Raw genomic sequence first — 19,481 nt, forward strand, 5'->3', positions numbered from 1 at the left:
TTTGGCCTCACCAATGCCTTGAACAGTCTCAACTCCTGTTTTCTCTGCTTTGATTTATAAATACTAGCATACTAAAAGACTTCTTCACCCTATCCACACGAGATTCTACCTTCAGGGAACGATGAACCGTTATTCCTAGATCTTTCTGCTCCACTGAATTCTTCAATGCCCTCCCATTTACTACATATGTCCTGTTTTGATTATTCCTTCCAAAATGAAGCACTTCACATTTCTCAGCATCTGCCATCTTTAAGCCCACTCTTCTAAGCAGTCCAAATTCTTTTGCAGTCTTTGTAAACCTTCTTCATTATCCACAATTCCACCTATTTTAGTATCATCCGCATATTTACAAATCCAATTTACCACCCCATCATCCAGATCATTAATGTAAATGACAAACAGCAAAGGACCCAATACAGAAGAACCCTGAGGCACACCACTTGTTCTGGCCTCCAGCCTGACAAACAGTTATCCATGACGACTGTCTGGCATCTCCCTTCCAGCCACTATTGAATCCATTTGACTATCTCAAAGTTAATACCTAGCGCTTGAACCTTCCTAACTAACATTCCATTCGGACCTTATCGAAGGCCTTACTGAAGTCCATATGGACAACGTCCACTGCTTTCCCTTCATCAACATTCCCAGTCACCTCTTCAAAAAAAATTCAACAAGATTGGTCAAATTTGACCTTCCATGTACAAACACACTTTGAGTAATTCCTGATCAAGTAATTTGGTGGAAATAAATGTAATTGAAGCATAGATTCAGCCTTGCTGTCACCCCTCTTGAGCCCCACCATTGTCCTGATGTGTAGAAAAGAAAAAAGGAGATGAAGAGCAGTCAGGCCTGTGCTTGTTGCACTGCCCCTGCATTTCCTGAAACTCTACAGACTGAACATAACTTGGCTTGGATGCCTGCCTGTTATGTCTGTTAGAAATTGGTATTTCAATAAGGTGAGGGGAGGGTTCTCAATTTTCCACATTATTCCAGTTAGAACTGTTAAGGACTTTAACAGAGAGACTCCTGATGAACATTGATGTTCATTGACCATAACAATCCAGGGTCCTGGAACAGGTGGAAGAAGATGCAACAAGTGGATTGGATATTTAAACCACACTTATGTATTCTAGGTTTAGAAATACACTGCACAGGGAGATGTGATGCTTTATTCATTGTTTAATACAAATCTAATATGGTTCCCTCAGCACACATTATATATGAGTGACGCCCGGTTGGATGATGTCATACACATGCAAGCGTATATATGGTACATAATACTTCCCCCCCCACCCCAACAAAATAAATGCTTTGTGAAAGTAACATATAGACAGCACTTGTACCAAACTACGATAACTTTGTAGTGCCCCTACACTAATGGTGAGGATTACAGTTACACTATAATGTAGGTATGAAATGATAAACTGCCAAGTCACTAAATAGTCCTTCAGACGTTCTGGGGGACGTTTTTCCCCTTTAGATCTTTCAGAGGGGTAGAATCCATCTGGAAACTTTGCAACTTCTCTGGATTCTTTGCCTTTTGGGGTAGTACCTTGGTTGATGGCAAGGATTGTGAAATTTGTCTTTGGCGAACCCCATTCAGACATTGAACAGGGCATTGTGTAGGACTGCTCTGTTGAGCCATAGGACTGCACAGTTGAGAAGGGGCCTCCCTTCTCGAAGATATTTTGGAACGTCAACAGTGTAATGAGCCCAGGGAATCTCATGTGGAATTTCATTTGGATTGTGTTCAGTGGGCATGACTAAAGGATCATCCACCACTCTCAACTGATTGATGTGCCTTTCTGTATTTTAGTTCCCACCAAAAAAGAACAAGAAAAGGGACTTAGTTTTTTTTTAAGAATAACCCCTCTCACTCACGGCTCCCTATTGTCTCAGTACTTGCTCTCCCATTTCTAGAGACCTGGTAGATTTACTTGGAGATGTGGGTTGTTCTATGCAAAGGCCAATGTTCAGATGTACTGTGGAAAGCTTTGTTCTTAAGTTATGTCCAAAATCAATTCAGCTGGTGTTCATTTGGTGGTAGAGTTTGGCGTATATCCTAACAGGAAATCTCTGATATTGTGACTCCATGATATGTTGAGGAGTTTCTTTGTTTTCTTGGCCTTTTTGAAAGTCTGTATAAAACATTCTGCTTCCCCGTTAGTGCTTGGATGGTAGGGTGCTGACAAGATGTGTCATATAATGTTATTGCGTAGGGATACCTTAAAAGCCTCCGACACAAACTCTGGACTGTTATTGGAAGCCAGTTCAATAGGTAATCCATATAATGCAAATATACTTCGTAATCTTTCAATTGTCTGGTCTGTTGTTGTTTTTCTCATGTGTGATACCACTGGCTATTTAGAGTTTCCATCGACAACATTGAGGAAGTTTTCTCCCATCAAAGGACCAGCAGAATAAATGTCAATCCTGTGCCAAGGTCGTGATGGCCATTTACCTTCAGCTTGAGGAGCTTTGGGTGGCATATCTTGACAAATTACCATCTGTTCAATATTAATGCCTATTGAGGGCCACCAGACATGTCTAGGTGCTAATGCTTTCATCCGAACCATCCCTGGCTATCTGCCATTTTGCCATTTTAATGATTGTCCTGGTCCCCCACAATAATCAATCTTCTTCAATTGATACCTTATGGCATCGCGTATTATAAGGTTTTAGTTATTCAGAGGTAGCTTTGGCCTTGGGCCTTCCATTTAATGTGAAATATAGGACTTTTGATAGTGTAGCTTCTTTCCGTACTTTGCTGATCATCTTCACTGTAACGGTTAAGCAGTGAAGTTATTCTTGATTAATAGCTGTATTCTCCGCTATCCATTTAATTATTTTGTCTTTCTGTTCAGATTCCAGTAGAGGTAAGCGAGATAAAGCATCAACATGGTTGTTTTGTGTTGATAGGTTTTTTAATATTTTATTTATATTTTCACACAAGCTTGCACAGCCATATACATTGTTAGTGCCATGATTCGTATTCAAATTTACATATATTCCATTCTCATTATTGACTGTATGCATCTTTTCCAGCCCCCTCCATCCTGTCTAAATTTTCTGATGTGTCTCTGGCCTTTCTGTCCACTACCTTCTCCAACCTGCCTTCCATTTGGGCCAGAATCTGTAGAATGTCTCTTATGGAGGGCTCCGTGCCCCCCTCCTCCCTTTTCTGTAGCAGTCTGGCCTTCTGACCTCTCCTGGCCTCGTGGCTTTGTCCCTCACTCTATCGGCTGCTGCCATTGCTACCATCCCGCAGACCCATGTCTCTGATTCGATGGTCTTCTACATTATGGTCATCGCTGTCCCGGCCAGCCCCCTCGGCATCCTCGTCTGAGCTTGTCAATCCCGAGCTCACACTGGCTCCACTTGAGCTCACCGGCTCTCGACTCAACGCCCCGCTAGCGGATCCTGGCTGTCGGAGAGCCTGAAGTTTAGCCCGTGAAATTGTGAGTTGCGAGGGGGAAGTTCCGCCGCCTAATCCTTCACCTTAATAAGAAGAGGCATTAAGAGATCTTTGAACTCTTTATAAAATTCGACAGGGAAACTATCCTACCCCGGCAACTTGCCAGGCTGCAAAAAGCTCAGAGTCCATGCTTTCTCATCTTTGGTGAAAGGGGCATTCAGCCACTCTTGTTCCTCCTGTCCTAAATTTAGTAGTTCCAATGGGAGCAAGAAATAATCTATTTTGGTAGGATCTCCCCCTGATTCAGATTTATATAATTCTTTATAAAACTTTATTATTTATTTCCTTTGTATGAGATCTTGCCTTCCCCCATTTGGATCACATTGATTGTTCTTGAGGCCTCCTCCTCAAGGACAAGACTTTGTGGTCCCTCTTCCCCCAGCTCATAATTCTGCTGTCTAGATCTTAAAATTAACCTTTTGGTCTTGTATGTTTGAAGCATATTATACTTGAGCTTTTTATTCACCAAGTTCCTGTATTTCTCTTCTGTGCCAGATCTTTGGGATTCCTTTTCCAATTGGGCTATTTCCTGTTCCAAATCATTATTCTTCTTCATGTGCTTCTTTCTAATGCTCTTGGTATATCTAATTATTTGGCTCCTTAAATAAGCCTTCAATGTGTCCCATATTAGGAAGTTATCCTTAGTAGAGGGGCAGTTTGTCTCACAGAACAAATCAATCTGAGCTTTAACAAAGCTACAAAATTCCAGTATTCCTAACAATGACGTATTCAGGTGCCATCTATACACTGAGGCCTGCTTATCTGGCATTATAATAGATACTGTCAGAGGTGAATGATCTGACAAAGCCGCGCTGTGTACTCGGTTTCCAATATCCTACCCTCCAATTGGGCTGACACCAAAAATAAATTAATTCTGGTATAGGAATTATATTGTCTCGAGTAAAAGGAGTAATCCCTTACTCGGATTCAGCCTCCTCCAGACATCTATGAGATATAGCTCCTTCATAAAGGCCATGGTGGCTTAGCCGCCCTGGCCCTTGTTACCTTCTTTGCCGATTTATCCATGACTGGATCCAGACAAAAATTAAAATCCCCTCCAATCAAGACATTCTCACATCCTTTGGTTACTTTCAAGAATATATCTTGTATAAATTTGCGGCATATATATTCATGAGTCTCCAGGGTTCTGAGTATATTTGACAATGCATCAGCACAAACCTCCCCGCCAGGCCAGTAGCCACCTCCCTATCAAGATGGTCACTCCCCTGGTTCTGGAGTTGAAGGAGAACATCACCACCTGGCCCGCCCATCCCCTCTTTAACTTTATGTTCTTGTTTTGTATGATGGGTCTTCTGCAAAAAGCCTATGTCAGCCTGCATTTTTTTTAAGATGTTTCAAGATTCTTGATCATCCCATTTACATTAAAACTCATGAATTTGACTCTTTTATCCATTACCCCAAGACCTTTCCATTGTTTCCTTCTCTTCCCTTGATACTTGTGTCCAATTTCTCTTCCATAGGCCTTCAACATAGAACTAAAAAAGCTAAAACCAACAAGCCTAAAAAAGAAAAAAAAATCTCCCAATACCCCTCCACTCCTCTCCCCCTCCGTCTTGCCTTCCCCTTCCCTTCTTGGCACCCATTCCCATACAGAAACATCCTACATTAATGCCATGTAATAATTTGTCGATGGACACTTGAAATATTCTGTATGACATTCACTTTAAGTGAATAACCCCATGTGAGCATTGATTGCCAAATATTTCTTTGAGTCTTCATCCAATTCTATTTGTTGGCATGCTTATAATAAATCCAGCTTTGTGAATTTCTTTCCCCTGTTCAAGGCCGAGTTAATGGTGACCTAGTAATCACCACAAATCTGGATTTCTTCGTTGGCTTTTCACCCTGGCATGATGGGAGCTGCCCAATCACTGCATTGGATTCTTTCCAGTATTCCTTCTTTTCCTAATCTGTTAAATTCCAATTTAATCTTTCCTTTTATTGCAAACAATACCATTCTGGGCTTATAAAACTTGGGTTCAACTCCTGATTTCAGGTGTAATTTTGCCTGGACTCCTTGGATTTTTCCCAGCCCTTTTTTGAAAACTGTCTGGTACTTCTTAAGTACTGGTTCCAGTTTTGGCTTGGCCTTATCTGGGGCTTTCATCTTTCTCCTTCACCATTCTTACTCAGTTGGGATACTTTTTGTATTTTGGTCCTTTTTATCCTTTTTACCTTTTGTTTCTTGGTCACTTGGCTCTGATGCACCCCTCTCTATCACATAGGTGACATCAAGATCTTCTGAAATAACTATTATCAGGATTGTGGTTGCTTTTTCTGAAAATTTTCCCGCCATTAGTGGTTCGCTTTGGCAGATGTCCAAGTTATTATCGGCCATATTGAAACTCAAGAATGTATCTTATGAATGTTACCTCTTTTTTGCTTTGTAATTGCTGTCTGGCATTGTGGTCTGTTAAATCCATTACTAATCAGTCTCTTAATGCTTTGTTTAAGAATTCACCAAACTCACAGTGTCATGACAGTTTACATAATTCAGCTAAAATTTCCTTACTGACTCACCTGTTCTGTTTTCTGTAATAAAATCTTTGTCTTTTTTGCCATAATAGGCAGTTTTGAATTTAGATGTGCCCCTATAATAGCACACAACTTTTATAGCATAAAATTATTTTCCTGGTCTTTCGGGTGCTATCAGAGATTTTATCAGTTGAAATGTCTTCTTTCCCGTTTGCCTTAGAAACAGCGATCATTTTCGATTCAAAGGCTCAGTCTCAGTAATAATATGGGCAAGACAGTGATGATCAAATCTGGGTACATAGTCATACCAGTTATCTGTCACGAATTTTCCAAACTATGCCTCTGCCATTTTAAATCTTTTCTTTGTTCTCTACGTCTGAGTTTGTGGGGTCCTCCCTGAGGATAATCTTGTGTTTTCCAACACTGGAGCATAGAAGAGGTTTGTTTCAATCCTTGTCGCCAATCTGTTATGCATTCTAGGTTTGGAAATACACTGCACACAGAAATGTGATGCTTTGTTCATTGTTTGACACAAATCTAATATGGTTCCCTGCAGCATCATGACATCATCGTGCCAGGTGTGATGACATCATATGCATGCAGGTGTATATGCGCAGCAAACACCATCTATTTATTCCTGCCAAAATTCAGAAGCACTGTTCTTCAGAAATAGCCAGGTCACCATTGTCTGTTCTCTTGCAAATGTGCTCCGATTTTTGAGTGTGACTGGTTAGGACCTGAAGCATGCCAAATGCAAGGAAATGGACTAGGGAGGAATCCACTCCAGGCAGAATTCGGGTTCCAGTAAAGGATTTACCTTTGCAAAATTCTACATTCAAGACACTCCTGCCAGCAGCTAATCCTTTTCAAGATTTAACGTATTTGTTGATCTCTTCCTTTGGGTGTCTATTGGTGTTGTGTTCATCTGCCTGCATGGTGTGCTTTCTCTTTGGATGCTTGATCAGTGATTCTCCGATGGCATCTGCCAAATGCGTCTCATGTCCTTTTACTTTTGTCAGTAAGTGATGACTTGAGTGTATATTTATTGTTTTGGTATTTGCCCTTGATGGGCTGTGAAATTTTATGGATGATTTCTTGATCACCAGCTTGTGTTGCCAGGATATTTTCACAGTGTTTATTATACACTCTTAAAAGGTATTTGACCTGATATGGTCAAATGGCTGCACAGTTCCTGATATTTTGTTTCTACATCCTTCTTGTAAAGGGCTTGGCTGGTTTATGTGATGCTCCATGGATACGGTGTAGTCCAGTCCCCAGCAGGCTTCACTGTTCTGTCTACAGGTAATTTCTACTTTGTTAATCTTCTGCTCTGCATTCCTGTCCTCTTCATCAAATGGATTTTTAGTGCAAAATGACAGGCTTCCATCTTTCAGTGAAATTTAACGTCAACATTCCTAACATTCATGTCCCTTGTGCATATACCTGTGCTGATCATTTTGGCTTGATGGAGGCTATTGCAAGCTGGTAATCACTGCAAGGTCTGCTCTTCGCATTCCCATGTTGGTGAGTATCACCAAACAGTCAATCTGCCTCCTATCATCTCTATTTGGAGAAGATGATTTCATCTTGTGGTTTAATGTTGTTGAAATGTTTTGCCAATGAACAGATGTTTGTGTTACAGATATCAGAAAGTCCTTTTCCATTCATCCCACACTATATTAATGGAGAAACTTCAACCCATGAGATATAATATTGTTTGTGTTTTCCGAAGCCAGTGTTGAGTTAAGATGTGGTGCATGGTTTCTTGATTTATTCGATTAAGAAAGCTATAAAAACCAATGCTTGGAGAAATGTAATTTATTTGTTCCTCAATCACAGAGATTAGGTTAAAAAGATCCGAGTTGGGAAAGCGTAGATTCAAGAGATGGTACTCTAACTTTACATGGGTGAAATTTAACAGGGTAAGGAAATGGTAAAAGAAAGTAGGACGAGGGATATATTTCAAAATAACTTCAGCACATAAAATTGAACCACTTTAAATATTTGTTCCCTTATTTGAAATGTTTCCTGAACAAGTAAAAACAAATTGAGTCTAAATGGAGTGCCATCAAATGTGAGATCAGGAGGAACTGTGTCATGTAAATGCCCTGGTATAAATAGGGTTAATGGGGTTAAATACAGAAAGGCACATTCAAATAATATGTGGTGATGGAAACAGCATAAATTAATTTATTTTTCAGTACTGCAGCACCAGGAGCAATTGAAGAGGTGGAAATTTTTGTACAAGTTCTGTGAAGTTCAAAACTATTGAAAATAAGGAACTTTTTAAAATATCTATTTACCACAGAAAGACTCCAATAATCTGCCATGCCTGAGACTTTTCCAGATTAACAGATTTTCCAGACAATTGGGCGTTACTCCTGTTAATACCCCAATGCAAAAACACAGCAGTATTGCACAATTTCAAGTGATTAGTGAAAATGAAGCAAGTGCAGGAAACAGAACCTAGTGAATTTTTGAGTGGAAAAAGATATTGTTTATTTTGCAAATAGTCTTTATGCAGCAATCATTTGTGTTCAGCACCACTGCAAATGGTGGACGAGACCAGAATAGACTTGCTTGGATCCCTTTATTAATGAGTGAGCCAGATTATAAACTATCAGGATTTCTGGATTATTGAAATTTTACTCTAATTTGGACAACTGGTGCTGAGATCAGGATTTAGGATTACAACACTCCTATGAAATTTTAGCAAAGCCACACATAAGTTGTGTTGCAACCTCATGAGTGTGACTTCAATATTTAGTCAGCAGTAATCATTTCACCCTTGACAGCACATTACTCAGGCAGAAGATTGAAAGGACAGAAATCTGCTGTTCCCTCAGGATGATAGCCTTTTTGATTTACCCATTTCCACCTTCCAAGTTCCATTATTTTTATTCTCCAGCAAAGCAGCTGCCACAGACATACAGCAAGGTAACAGGTGTTAGGTATTGATTTTGACTATCACATTCTTTTGTATGATCCGTTTGGTATTCAGAAAAAAAATTAACTTGTGAGCACAGAATATCTTATCATTCATCTGATTGTTAGCATGAGAATTGCCTTTTCTCCTGCCATTTAGTAAGATCATAGCTAATCTGATTTTTATCTCTACAATCCTGCCTTCCCCCTCCCTTTCTTTTTAGGGTAGAAAATAGGCTTTTAGTTCAAGGCTAGCTGGATTTGATGGTGCTTATGAAGATTCTGTAGCGGCAACTACACTTGCTAACTGAAAGATCGCTCAATCAAACGGGTTGAGTTCAGTGAGCAAAAACTGATTTATTGCAGGCTGCTTGGCTGGTCTTATACTCCCAGCCCGGACCTGGCTGAGAACTGCGCTGGGGGGCCCCGACGTCACTGGGGCGTCACGTGGGTCCCCAAGCACAGGCTTCTGAGCCCGGTGCCGAGGTCGGGAGGAAACCCCTGACGGCACCATTTTGGCCGGCTGCCCTGCCGCGTGCATGACAAGCGGGGCCGGTTCGCCTGCCTAAATGGCGTACCGCCACACAGTCACTACCCCCCCCCCCAGAACTGGAGCCAATGTCCTTTTTTGCCGGGCAGCCTCGCTTCTTGGTTCGGATTGAGGTGGGCTGGCTTTGACCTGTCCACTGTAAACAGTTCCCTCTTACCACCGATGTCCAGTGTGAAAGTGGATCCTGAACGCTGGACGACTTTGTATGGCCCTTCATATGGTCTTTGTCGAGGTGCAGTACGGGCCCCACCTGATTAAAAACGTACTCTGCGGAGTACAGCTCGTTGGGGATGCGAGAGGCCTGTGTGCCATGTCTGGGCGGTGGTGGGGGTGTGAAGGAGTCCAACTGGGCCCAGAGGCAGGGAAGTAGACCATGCGGTGACTGCTGGGGGTTGTGAGGTGCGTTGACGAACTCACTGGGTAGGGCTAGCGGTGCATTGTAGACCAGCTTGGCTGATGATGCCTGTAGGTCTTCTTTGGGTGTCGAGCTGATGCCCAGGAACACCCAAAGCTCCTCCACCCAGTCGGGGCCGGTGAGGCGGGCTATAAGTGCCGACTTAAGGTAGCGGTGCAATCGCTCGACTAGCCCATTGGCCTGCGGGTGATAGGCCGTGGTGTGATGTAACTCGATTTTCAGCCTGTTGGCAAGCTGTGCCCAGAGCGCAGAGGTGAACTGGGTGCCCCGATCACTGGTGAGGTGGTTTGGAATACCGAACCAGGCAATCCAATCGTTCAAAAGCGCTCGGGAGCAGGCGTCTGTGGAGGCATCTGGCATCGGGATCACCTCGGGCCAATGAGTGGTGTGGTCTACCATTGTGAAAAGGTAACTGTTACCTCGGGAAACGGGCAAGGGTCCAACGATGTGGCTGAACCATTCCTGGACGTGTTCAAAATCTTGTACGGGCGCTCGGGTGTGCCTGTGTACCTTGGAAAGCTGGCAATGGGTGCAGGTTCTGGCCCAGTCCGCAAATCTGCTTCCGAAGCCTGTGCCAGATGAAATGTTCTGATGGAAGGGTGGGAAAGGTCATGGATATGGTGGAAGACTTGCCTGCGCAACTGCTGGGGAACCACTGGTGCCCATGGTGATATCTCACAGGATGGTGCCCTCACCGTGAGGAGTTGAGAGGTCCTGGAACCGCAGGCCGGTGAAGGCAGTCCTGAAGGCCCACGTCTCCTTGTCGGACTTCTTGTCCCGGGCAAGCTAGTCGAAGTCAAGGCTGGGTGTCAGCGCGCAAATGGCCAGTCATGAGAGTGTGTCAGCGACCATGTTGTCTTTACCCGCCTTGTGCCGAATGTCGGTGGTGAACTCCGACACGAAGGAGAGGTGACGCTGTTGGCGGGCCGACCGGGGATCTCTTGCCATAGCGAGTGCCGGAGTGAGGAGTTTGTGGTCGGTTTGTGATTACAGCGACCTTCATAGTAGCAGATGTGACTCCTTCGGCCGTGATGGTATGGCGCAGGAACTGCATGGACTCTTTCCCGAACTGGCACTTGGCCGGATTGATCGTTAGGCCGAAGTCGGCCAGTCTGGAGAAGAGGGTGTGCAGATTAGACTTGTGATGTGCCCGGTCTCTGCTGGTGACAAGGATGTCATCCAGGTAAAGGAATATGAAATTCAAATCCTTGCCCATTGTGTCCATAAGACACTGGAAGGTCTGGGTGGCGTTCTTGAACCTGAACGGCATGCGTAGGAACTCAAACAAGCTGAAGGGGGTGATGAATGCCGTTTTGGGTATGTCCTCTGGGTGCACCAGGATTTGGTGATATCCGTAGACCAGGTCGACCTTGGAAAATACCCTCGTGCCATGCAGGTTGGCCGTAAAGTCCTGGATGTGAGGGATCGGGTAACGATCAGGTACCGTTGCATTGTTAAGCCATCGATAATCTCCTCAGGAGCGCCAAGGACTGTCGGAGCGTTGAATGATCCCCAGCTTCTGCAGATGCGAGAACTCTTCCTTCGGTATCTGGAGCTTATCCAGCGGGAGCCGGAGTGCCTTGGCGTGGACTGGCGGGCCTTGGGTGGGGATGTAATGAAACGCCCCATGGGGTGGTTAGGCGGCGGAGAACTGTGGCTTGAGGAAGGATGGGATTTCGTCAAGGATACGCTGAAACTCATCCTTGGGCATGCTGTCCATGGCCATCTGCAGCTGCTCTGTGTGGGAGACATTGATATGAACGGATTAGAAGGTACGGGCATCTACCAGTCGCCTATTTCGAATGTCGACCAGGAGTTCGTGTGCGAGGAAGAAGTCGACACCCAGGATGGCGTTTGGAATGGACGAAACGGTGAATCTCCATGAGAACTTCTGCTGGACGATCTGGAAGTGAACGGTCTTGTCTCCATACATTCAGATCTCCATCGAATTGGCGGCACGGCGTGGAGGTCCTCGAGGCCGGTTCCGGGACTCGATGGCTGTGGCCGGGATGACAATGATCTGGGCTCTGATGTCGACGAGGAACTGCCGGCCGCTGACTGAATCCTGCAGGTAGAGAAGGCTGTGTTCTTGGCCAGCCGCCGCAGTCATTAACAATGGCCGGCCTGCTCATTTCCCTGGAATGAGCAAGGCTGACGACACTTCTGAGCCTTGGCTCCCCAGCGCTGGTGGAAGAAGCAGAGGCCTGAAGTGGATGACTTGCTTCTGGCTATGCTCTTTGAGGCCTTTGCAGGGGCTGGGTGTTCCACCGCAGTGCTAGAGGAAGGCTTGGTGTGATCATGCCCGTGATTCATAACCTGCTGGACTGCTGGACTGCTGAATCCTCCGGGAATCGTTCGAGCCATAGCTCCTGAGCCTTTTGAGCAAAGCTCTCTTGGGACAGTAACGGCTGGATGACTTAAGGCATATGGTTGAGGAAGATGTGCTCGAAGAGTGGGCAGTTGGTATGATCGCCCATGATCGTGAGCATCTCGTCCATCAACTCAATTGGAGTTCTGTCCCCTAAGGCGTCGAGGCATAGCATCCGACCAGCATGCTGGTGCCTGGAGAGGCCGAGAGAGCCGGTGAGTACCCGCTTGATGGTCCCGTAAATATCTTCCACGGGTGGGTGCTGAACAAGGTGCAGCACTCATTTCGCAGTGACCTGATCCAGAGCGGAGACCACATGGTAAAACTTGGTCGAATCCCATGAAATCTGGCGGAGATGAAACTGAACCTCTGCGTGGCTGAATGAGGTCTCTGGCTCCTGAACCCAGAAGTCAGGAAGCTTGATGGCTATAGTGTTGATCGAAGGGTCATTCACGTTGTGTTCAAAGACGTTTGAACCTGTCGGGGTCACCAATTGTAGCGGCGGCTACACTGCTAACTGAAGGATCGCACAACCAGACGGGTTGAGTTCAGTGAGCAAAAACTGATTTGTTGCAGGCTGCCTGGCTGGTCTTATACTCCCAGCCCGGACCTGGCTGAGAATCGCGCTGGGGGGCCCCGACGTCACCGGGGCGTCACGTGGGTCCCCAAGCACGGGCTTCTGAGCCTGGTGCTGAGGTCGGGTGGAAACCCCCGACGGCGCCATTTGACCGGCTGCCCCGCCAGTGCGTGACAAGCGGGGCCGGTTCACCTGCCTAATGGCGTACCATCACAATTCCTCTTTTATCCCAGTGGATAGCTATTAGCATTATTTAAAAGTATGATACAAATTTAATCCCATTAATTGTTCTCATACTTTTAATTAATGTTAATGTTTATCAGTTCCTCATTTACTCTGGGCTTCTACTTGCATTGTTTCTAGATTTTCTGTAATGATAGACCCAAAATAATTTAATTTCTTTGTCATTTGCTCCTTCCAAAGATAATTTCCCCCCTTTACTCAATAATGGATCTGCATTAATCTTCGCTAATCTTTTCCTTTTCACATATTTTCACAAGCCCTTACAGTGTTGGTTTCTTGCTGGGTGACTCCCATTTTTCTGTTTTTCCTTATCAATTTCCTGGTGCTCCTTTGCTGAATTCTGAAATTTTCCCAGTTCTCATACTTATCTCTTTTTTGACAACATTGTAATCTTTTCCTTTGTGGTAATACCATTTAAACCTCCCTTGCATGGAAAGAGGCATGGAAAGATGGAGCTGATGCCTTGACCATTATTTTCCAAACCACTTTGAGTGCAGACATTGTGGAGCATTGGTGTTGATCCTCATCCAGGTTATGGGGTGGGGTCCCAATCAGCATTTTACTCTCCTGAGGAATGAAGGACTCAGACTTTACTTCAGCCAATTCCCTTTATTAGTTCACCTCCATTGGGGATTAAGGAGCTCCCCAAACATAAAAATGCATGGGTTTAAATTTTTCAACACTGTCTGACATTCTTTGGCTTGGCTTCGCGGACGAAGATTTATGGAGGGGGTAAATGTCCACGTCAGCTGCAGGCTCGTTTGTGGCTGACAAGTCCGATGCGGGACAGGCAGACACGGTTGCAGCGGTTGCAGGGGAAAATTGGTTGGTTGGGGTTGGGTGTTGGGTTTTTCCTCCTTTGCCTTTTGTCAGTGAGGTGGGCTCTGCGGTCTTCTTTAAAGGAGGTTGCTGCCCGCCGAACTGTGAGGCGCCAAGATGCACGGTTGGAGGCGATATCAGCCCACTGGCGGTGGTCAATGTGGCAGGAACCAAGAGATTTCTTTAGGCAGTCCTTGTACCTCTTCTTTGGTGCACCTCTGTCACGGTGGCCAGTGGAGAGCTCGCCATATAACACGATCTTGGGAAGGCGATGGTCCTCCATTCTGGAGACGTGACCCACCCAGCGCAGCTGGATCTTCAGCAGCGTGGACTTGAAACTGCCACCTCCTAGGAAGCAAGCATTATCCATTCAGCATTAATTTATGCGATGTCCATCTACATGATACACCATAATGTGGACCAATCACTCAGATGTGTTCCCATCTTCTAAGGTATTTTTAGCTTCGATTCCCCTAATTCCTGTAAATCACATGATTCCAGAGAGAAATTAAACTGTTGGAATTATCAGCCAGGATATGGGAAACACACATTCCAGAGCCTCTCTCTGTCCTATGTCATTGCCAGGCAACACATATCACTGTCTTTATTTATCTCCCACTAACCCAGCATAAGCATTAACCAAGCTGTATTAATATTTTGATTAATTAATATGTTTATATATTTGATGTATTAATCATTGGCAATCTAATCTAGAAAGACCCTTACTTCTACAACATATGGTGAAAAGACTTAATGACTGTTGGTCTGGTACTTCTCTACCAGGGTGGTGTTTTCGTGGGCTTTGCACATTCTCCATGTGACCACATGGGTTTCCGATTGGTGTTCCCAATTCCTATATCTCAAAGAATTGGCGGTTGGTGAATTGGTGACAATAGCCCCTTTCGCACTTGCAAGTGATCCCAGGAATCAAATGCCAATTGGCCTTTAAAGTGAGATTTGTTTTGAAGTGTTTGTATGTGACCTACACTAAAAACATGCCACAATTGATCTCCTTTAAAACATATCTATATACAATATAAAATACAACATAATTTGTCACAGTATAAATTGAGTGCTATAGCATACCAACTTTTCTACCCTGTTTAAAAATTGTCCGCTATTACTATTTATTACTTGCACTTTCCCACAGTCTCTTATGAAGGTCAGCGCAACAACAACAGGGGCTGAAGGGCTCATACTATGCTGTACATAAAGCTTAATTATGTTATAATTATGCATGATTAATTTTTGTCAAATATAAGATCATAATATATTGATCAGGATTTAGGGCAGGTTCACCATTACTCGATGCATCATGACATCACCAGTAGAAGGTAGAACAGTTCTAACTCTGGGGATGGCTCCTTGTAAGTGTGAAAGTGTTCAGTGTCCCAGTTAGGAGTGGTCAAGTGTGAAAAGCCAGACCCCCCATTCCTATCCCGGGGCACTGAACAGTGTGAAAGGGGCTTACGTTTCCCAAGTTGGGAAAGCAGGATAATAGAGGGCGGGGTAGAGGGAAAGTCTGTGCAGAAATTGAGTGTAGAAATAAGACTGATGGGAATTCTCCAAGAGCCACTCTAAACTTGTGGGCTAACTGGCCTATACTGTTATAAGAAAATATATCAAAGTAGAGTTAAACAGTTAATCTGGCATCATTCATGGCCAAATGATTGGAAGTATTTCATATGGACAATAAGGGAACGTTAAGGGAAATTCATACTTAACTAACGCCTGCCTTTTTTTTAACTTGAGTAGGTAAGGAGGGCCTATGAGGATGATGCATTTAATATCATCTGCATAGATCTTAGTGATGAATTTTCAGCCCCACAATCAGCTGTAAAGGACCAAGATCAAAGGGAAATTATCAGTGGGAGTTTTAATGTCCTTTATGCAGTGGAATTAATAGTTCAGTATTAGGCCTTTAGCTTTTAGTGGAATATCTTGTAGACGTTTCATAGACTTTATGTTTAAGGAAGCTTGTGGATAACAGCAAAACTGCAAATTATCAAAAAGAAAATTATAAGCTGGAAGTGTGAGGTGAGGCTTTTGGGAAAAAGCAAACAAGAAAAACAAATACATAGATATTATGAAGCGTCTAGATCTTGGAGTTCATTGCCGCAATACCAAAAGGTAACAGGTTAGCACGGTTAGTGTAGTGGTTAGTGTAATGTTTATACAGCAGCAGTGACCCAGGTATGAATTCAATGTCGTCTAAGGAATTTGTACATTCTCCTTATGTCTGTGGATTTCCCCGGGTGCTCCGGTTTCCTTCCACCCTCCAAAATGTGTGTGGTTGTAGTTAATTTGGGTGTAATTGGGCAGCATGGGTTTAGGTGGCCAGAATCAACTTCTGTTGTGCTGGAAATAATTATTTTTAAAAAGAAAATAGGATGACTAGATAAAGTATAGGAGGATATTTATTGACTAAGGCATAAAATACAAATGCAGGGAGGTAGATCATGGTAAAACTGTTTTAAGCTCTAGTGTGACCACAGCTGGATAACTTGTGATGACCACATGGGGCAAGAAGGCACCAGAGGATGTGGAAGAGATTTGTGAAGATGTTGCAAGGGCTGGAGAATTTTAGTAATGAATAGATGAGCAAGTTATAGTTTACTTTACCATCAGATATTACATTGAAATGTGTACAATTTTGCAAGACCTGGACAAGTGGAGCAGAAACAGACTGTGTCTCCTGGCAGAGAGGTTAATAACTTGGGAATTGATTCAAGATGATTAGTAGACCAACCGAAGAAACACTTCACCAAAAACTATTTGTTCTAGAATTTGTTAAATCTGAAAGGGTGATGTCTGAAGACCATATCAACATGATTAAAAAAAAGCTCTTGGATGAAGACTTGCATCTTTGCCCTCATCCTCAAAGTAGGAAATAATGTTACCTTGGAAAAGTCAAGATTGGAGTTACAAAGGGGATTATGAGCTTTCGTCACCACCTACTAATATTGACTTAGAATCTGAGTATATTTTCTGAAATTGGAATTTCTGAAACCTGCGGGGCCATTGGTTAATCTTATCTTCCATACCTGGTTTCAGTAATTCTGGTTGGTGAAGATCTGGTGAATTGGATAACTTCCTTTTTGTGGCTGTAAATTTAATTGTTAACTGCACAACTCTCACCTTCTATGATGCATTCTCTGACTGACTGACAGGAAACAAATAATTTGTCTTTAAAAGCATCTAGTTGCAACATATTTCAGATACTCTAAGGATGCTCTCTGATCTTTAAAAGTATTTATGGGCTTCCTTCAGGTTGCTTCTGTACACACACTATTTTAAAGTGAATAGACCAAGATTCTGTCAATTGTGGAGGTTTATAAAGCTCAGAATCCCTTTTGTAGCTCCTCTCTTGACCTTTCCCAAGGCAAGTGTTCCCATCCTGAAATTGTCATTGGTTGACTAAGTAGTATCTGTTGAAATCTGTCAATCATTTTAGAAAGTCCCCAGACACCATTCAGATCAGAGGATTGAAAACAAGAGGACATGTTGCTTGTATTATTAATTTCTAATGTGAATAAAATAATGAAATTGATTATTAGGAGTAAACGAAGATCATATGCAGTACAAGATTTAGCACCAATTTTTGTTTTTGGAAATGGAAAGTTTCTCTCTAAGCAACTTCAGTGATTTTATGTGAGAAAAAGTCCGTGGTAACTCGATGATGCTGAGAAACCTGCACTTAAAAGGGTATTTATGAAACTTTATATGTATGGTCAATGCAGTAAACTCTGAGCTTTGGGATTTCAGGATAAATCCCAAGGAATGAACAGGAAATGATTGCAGGATTAGGAAACAGTGAGTGCTAGTTGGGAGGAATTATCCCAGCGCTTGGATGTATGCCACTTCTAAAGATGACGAACAATCTTAAGCAAGGGACGAAGAATTTCTACATCTCCATCACTATATTCTGAACTCAAACAAATGATAAAACTTGCTTGATTTATTTATACTTTATTAAAACTTTGAATTCATCCTTGAGTAAATAAGTCTTGTCTTTTCACATCCATACTCCAGATGCCAGCCTTTATTTGAAAAAATGCTTTAGTAATCTAATATCATTATCTCTTGAATAATGTCTTTTCTACAGTTCCTGTACCTAAACCTATTTCTCTGTTTATAACCTTTTGTCAATTAAATAAATCATGTGGGAACATGTGGCTTCGCCTGCCACAAAGACCATTGTTCTTGTAATTAAAAGAGACTGATCATTTTTCATGTAAGCAATTAAGAGTTGTTTGTGAGATGAATGAGAATAGGCATGCACAATATAACATATACCATATAACATTTATACCTTTTTTCATTCTCTTCAAGAACAGGTTCATCTTGCCAGAAATATTTGTTGTTTGCTAATTTTGAAATTATCAATCTCACATTTTAGTAAAAGTGCTTGATGAACAAAAAGTGTTCACGAGATTACAAAAACCAATGATTTGGAGCTCTAACTTGTCAAGCAGTTCGATGCTAAACCTGGGTTAAGTAAAATGTACTTAAAATGATCCTTGTTCTGTACCAAGTTAGCAGATGTAAATTTGATGAAAGTTGGGGGAAAATGTTACAATTTAAGGCAAATTACTCATTGCCTAATATTAAATGCTTTCCAACTAATTCTGCTTGGTGCCGAATTGACATAGATGTGCAAACTGGATTACATTCCAGAAAGCCCAGAGTGAACTGCCCAATTGCAGTCTCCTTTCAGACTGCCTAATAGAAAAAAGCCACAGGTGAGATATCAAGCTATTTCAAATATTGTATTTGAAAGTAAAGGAGGCACCATCCCTGAAAGAAACAAGGGGCAATCTTGAAAATACAATTTTGATGTTGATCGTATTTTGCATTTTATTGTTGATATAGGAAAAATGTTGCAGATTGAAACTTGAGCATAGCTTCAAGCAGTTTTTAAAAATTAAGGACTAATCCGGGATGGACACCATGGAAAATCATGTCTCACAAATATGAGTTTATTGAAAAGGTGGTAAAGAAGATTTATGAGAGCAAGACAATGGTTGTTGTCTACATGGACTTCAGTAAGGCTTTTGTCAAATTTCCAAAAAATATCAGATCACGAGAGATCCAGTATTAGTTGATTGGATTCAAAATTGGTGGAAGTGGTAGCAGTGAGTTGTTTTCAGATTGGAGGCCTGTGATTGGTAGTGTGCTGAAGGGATCAGTGCTGCATTCCTTTTGTTTGTATTAAGAGTTAATATTGTTAGTAAGTTTTGGAATGACAGTAAACATTGTGGTGCAATGGACAGCAAAGAAGGTTATCCAAAATCACAACAGGACCTCGATCGACTGGGAACGTGAGTCAGGGTGTGGCAGATGGAGTTCAAATTTGACAAATGTGAGGTGTTGCATTCTAGTAAATTAACTCAGCACAGGGTTGAAACAATCAGTAGTAAGGCCAAGGAGAGTATTGTAGAACTGGGATACACACTTCCCTGAAAGTGGCATCACAGGCAATCAGGGTAATGAAGAAGATGTTTGATATCTTTGACTTCATCAGTAAGGACATTTAGTACAGGAATTTGGAAGCTATGTTACAGTTGTACAAGCTGTTGTTGAGATCACACTGGAGTCTGAGCAGTCTGGTCA

General features: G+C 42.7%; 1 protein-coding gene across 1 annotated transcript in view; it reads left to right on the forward strand.

Moving 5' to 3' along the window:
* Positions 1 to 12,413: 12,413 nt before the first annotated feature.
* The window catches only part of fhdc1 (FH2 domain containing 1), an 83,721-nt gene continuing 76,653 nt past the window's right edge, over positions 12,414 to 19,481 (forward strand). The window contains 1 exon segment of the mRNA XM_069923130.1: positions 12,414 to 12,548. Within this exon segment, the coding sequence (XP_069779231.1) occupies positions 12,414 to 12,548 (135 nt within the window).

This window comes from Narcine bancroftii, chromosome 3, assembly GCF_036971445.1.
Source record: "Narcine bancroftii isolate sNarBan1 chromosome 3, sNarBan1.hap1, whole genome shotgun sequence".
In the NCBI taxonomy this organism is placed as follows: Eukaryota; Metazoa; Chordata; class Chondrichthyes; order Torpediniformes; family Narcinidae; genus Narcine; species Narcine bancroftii.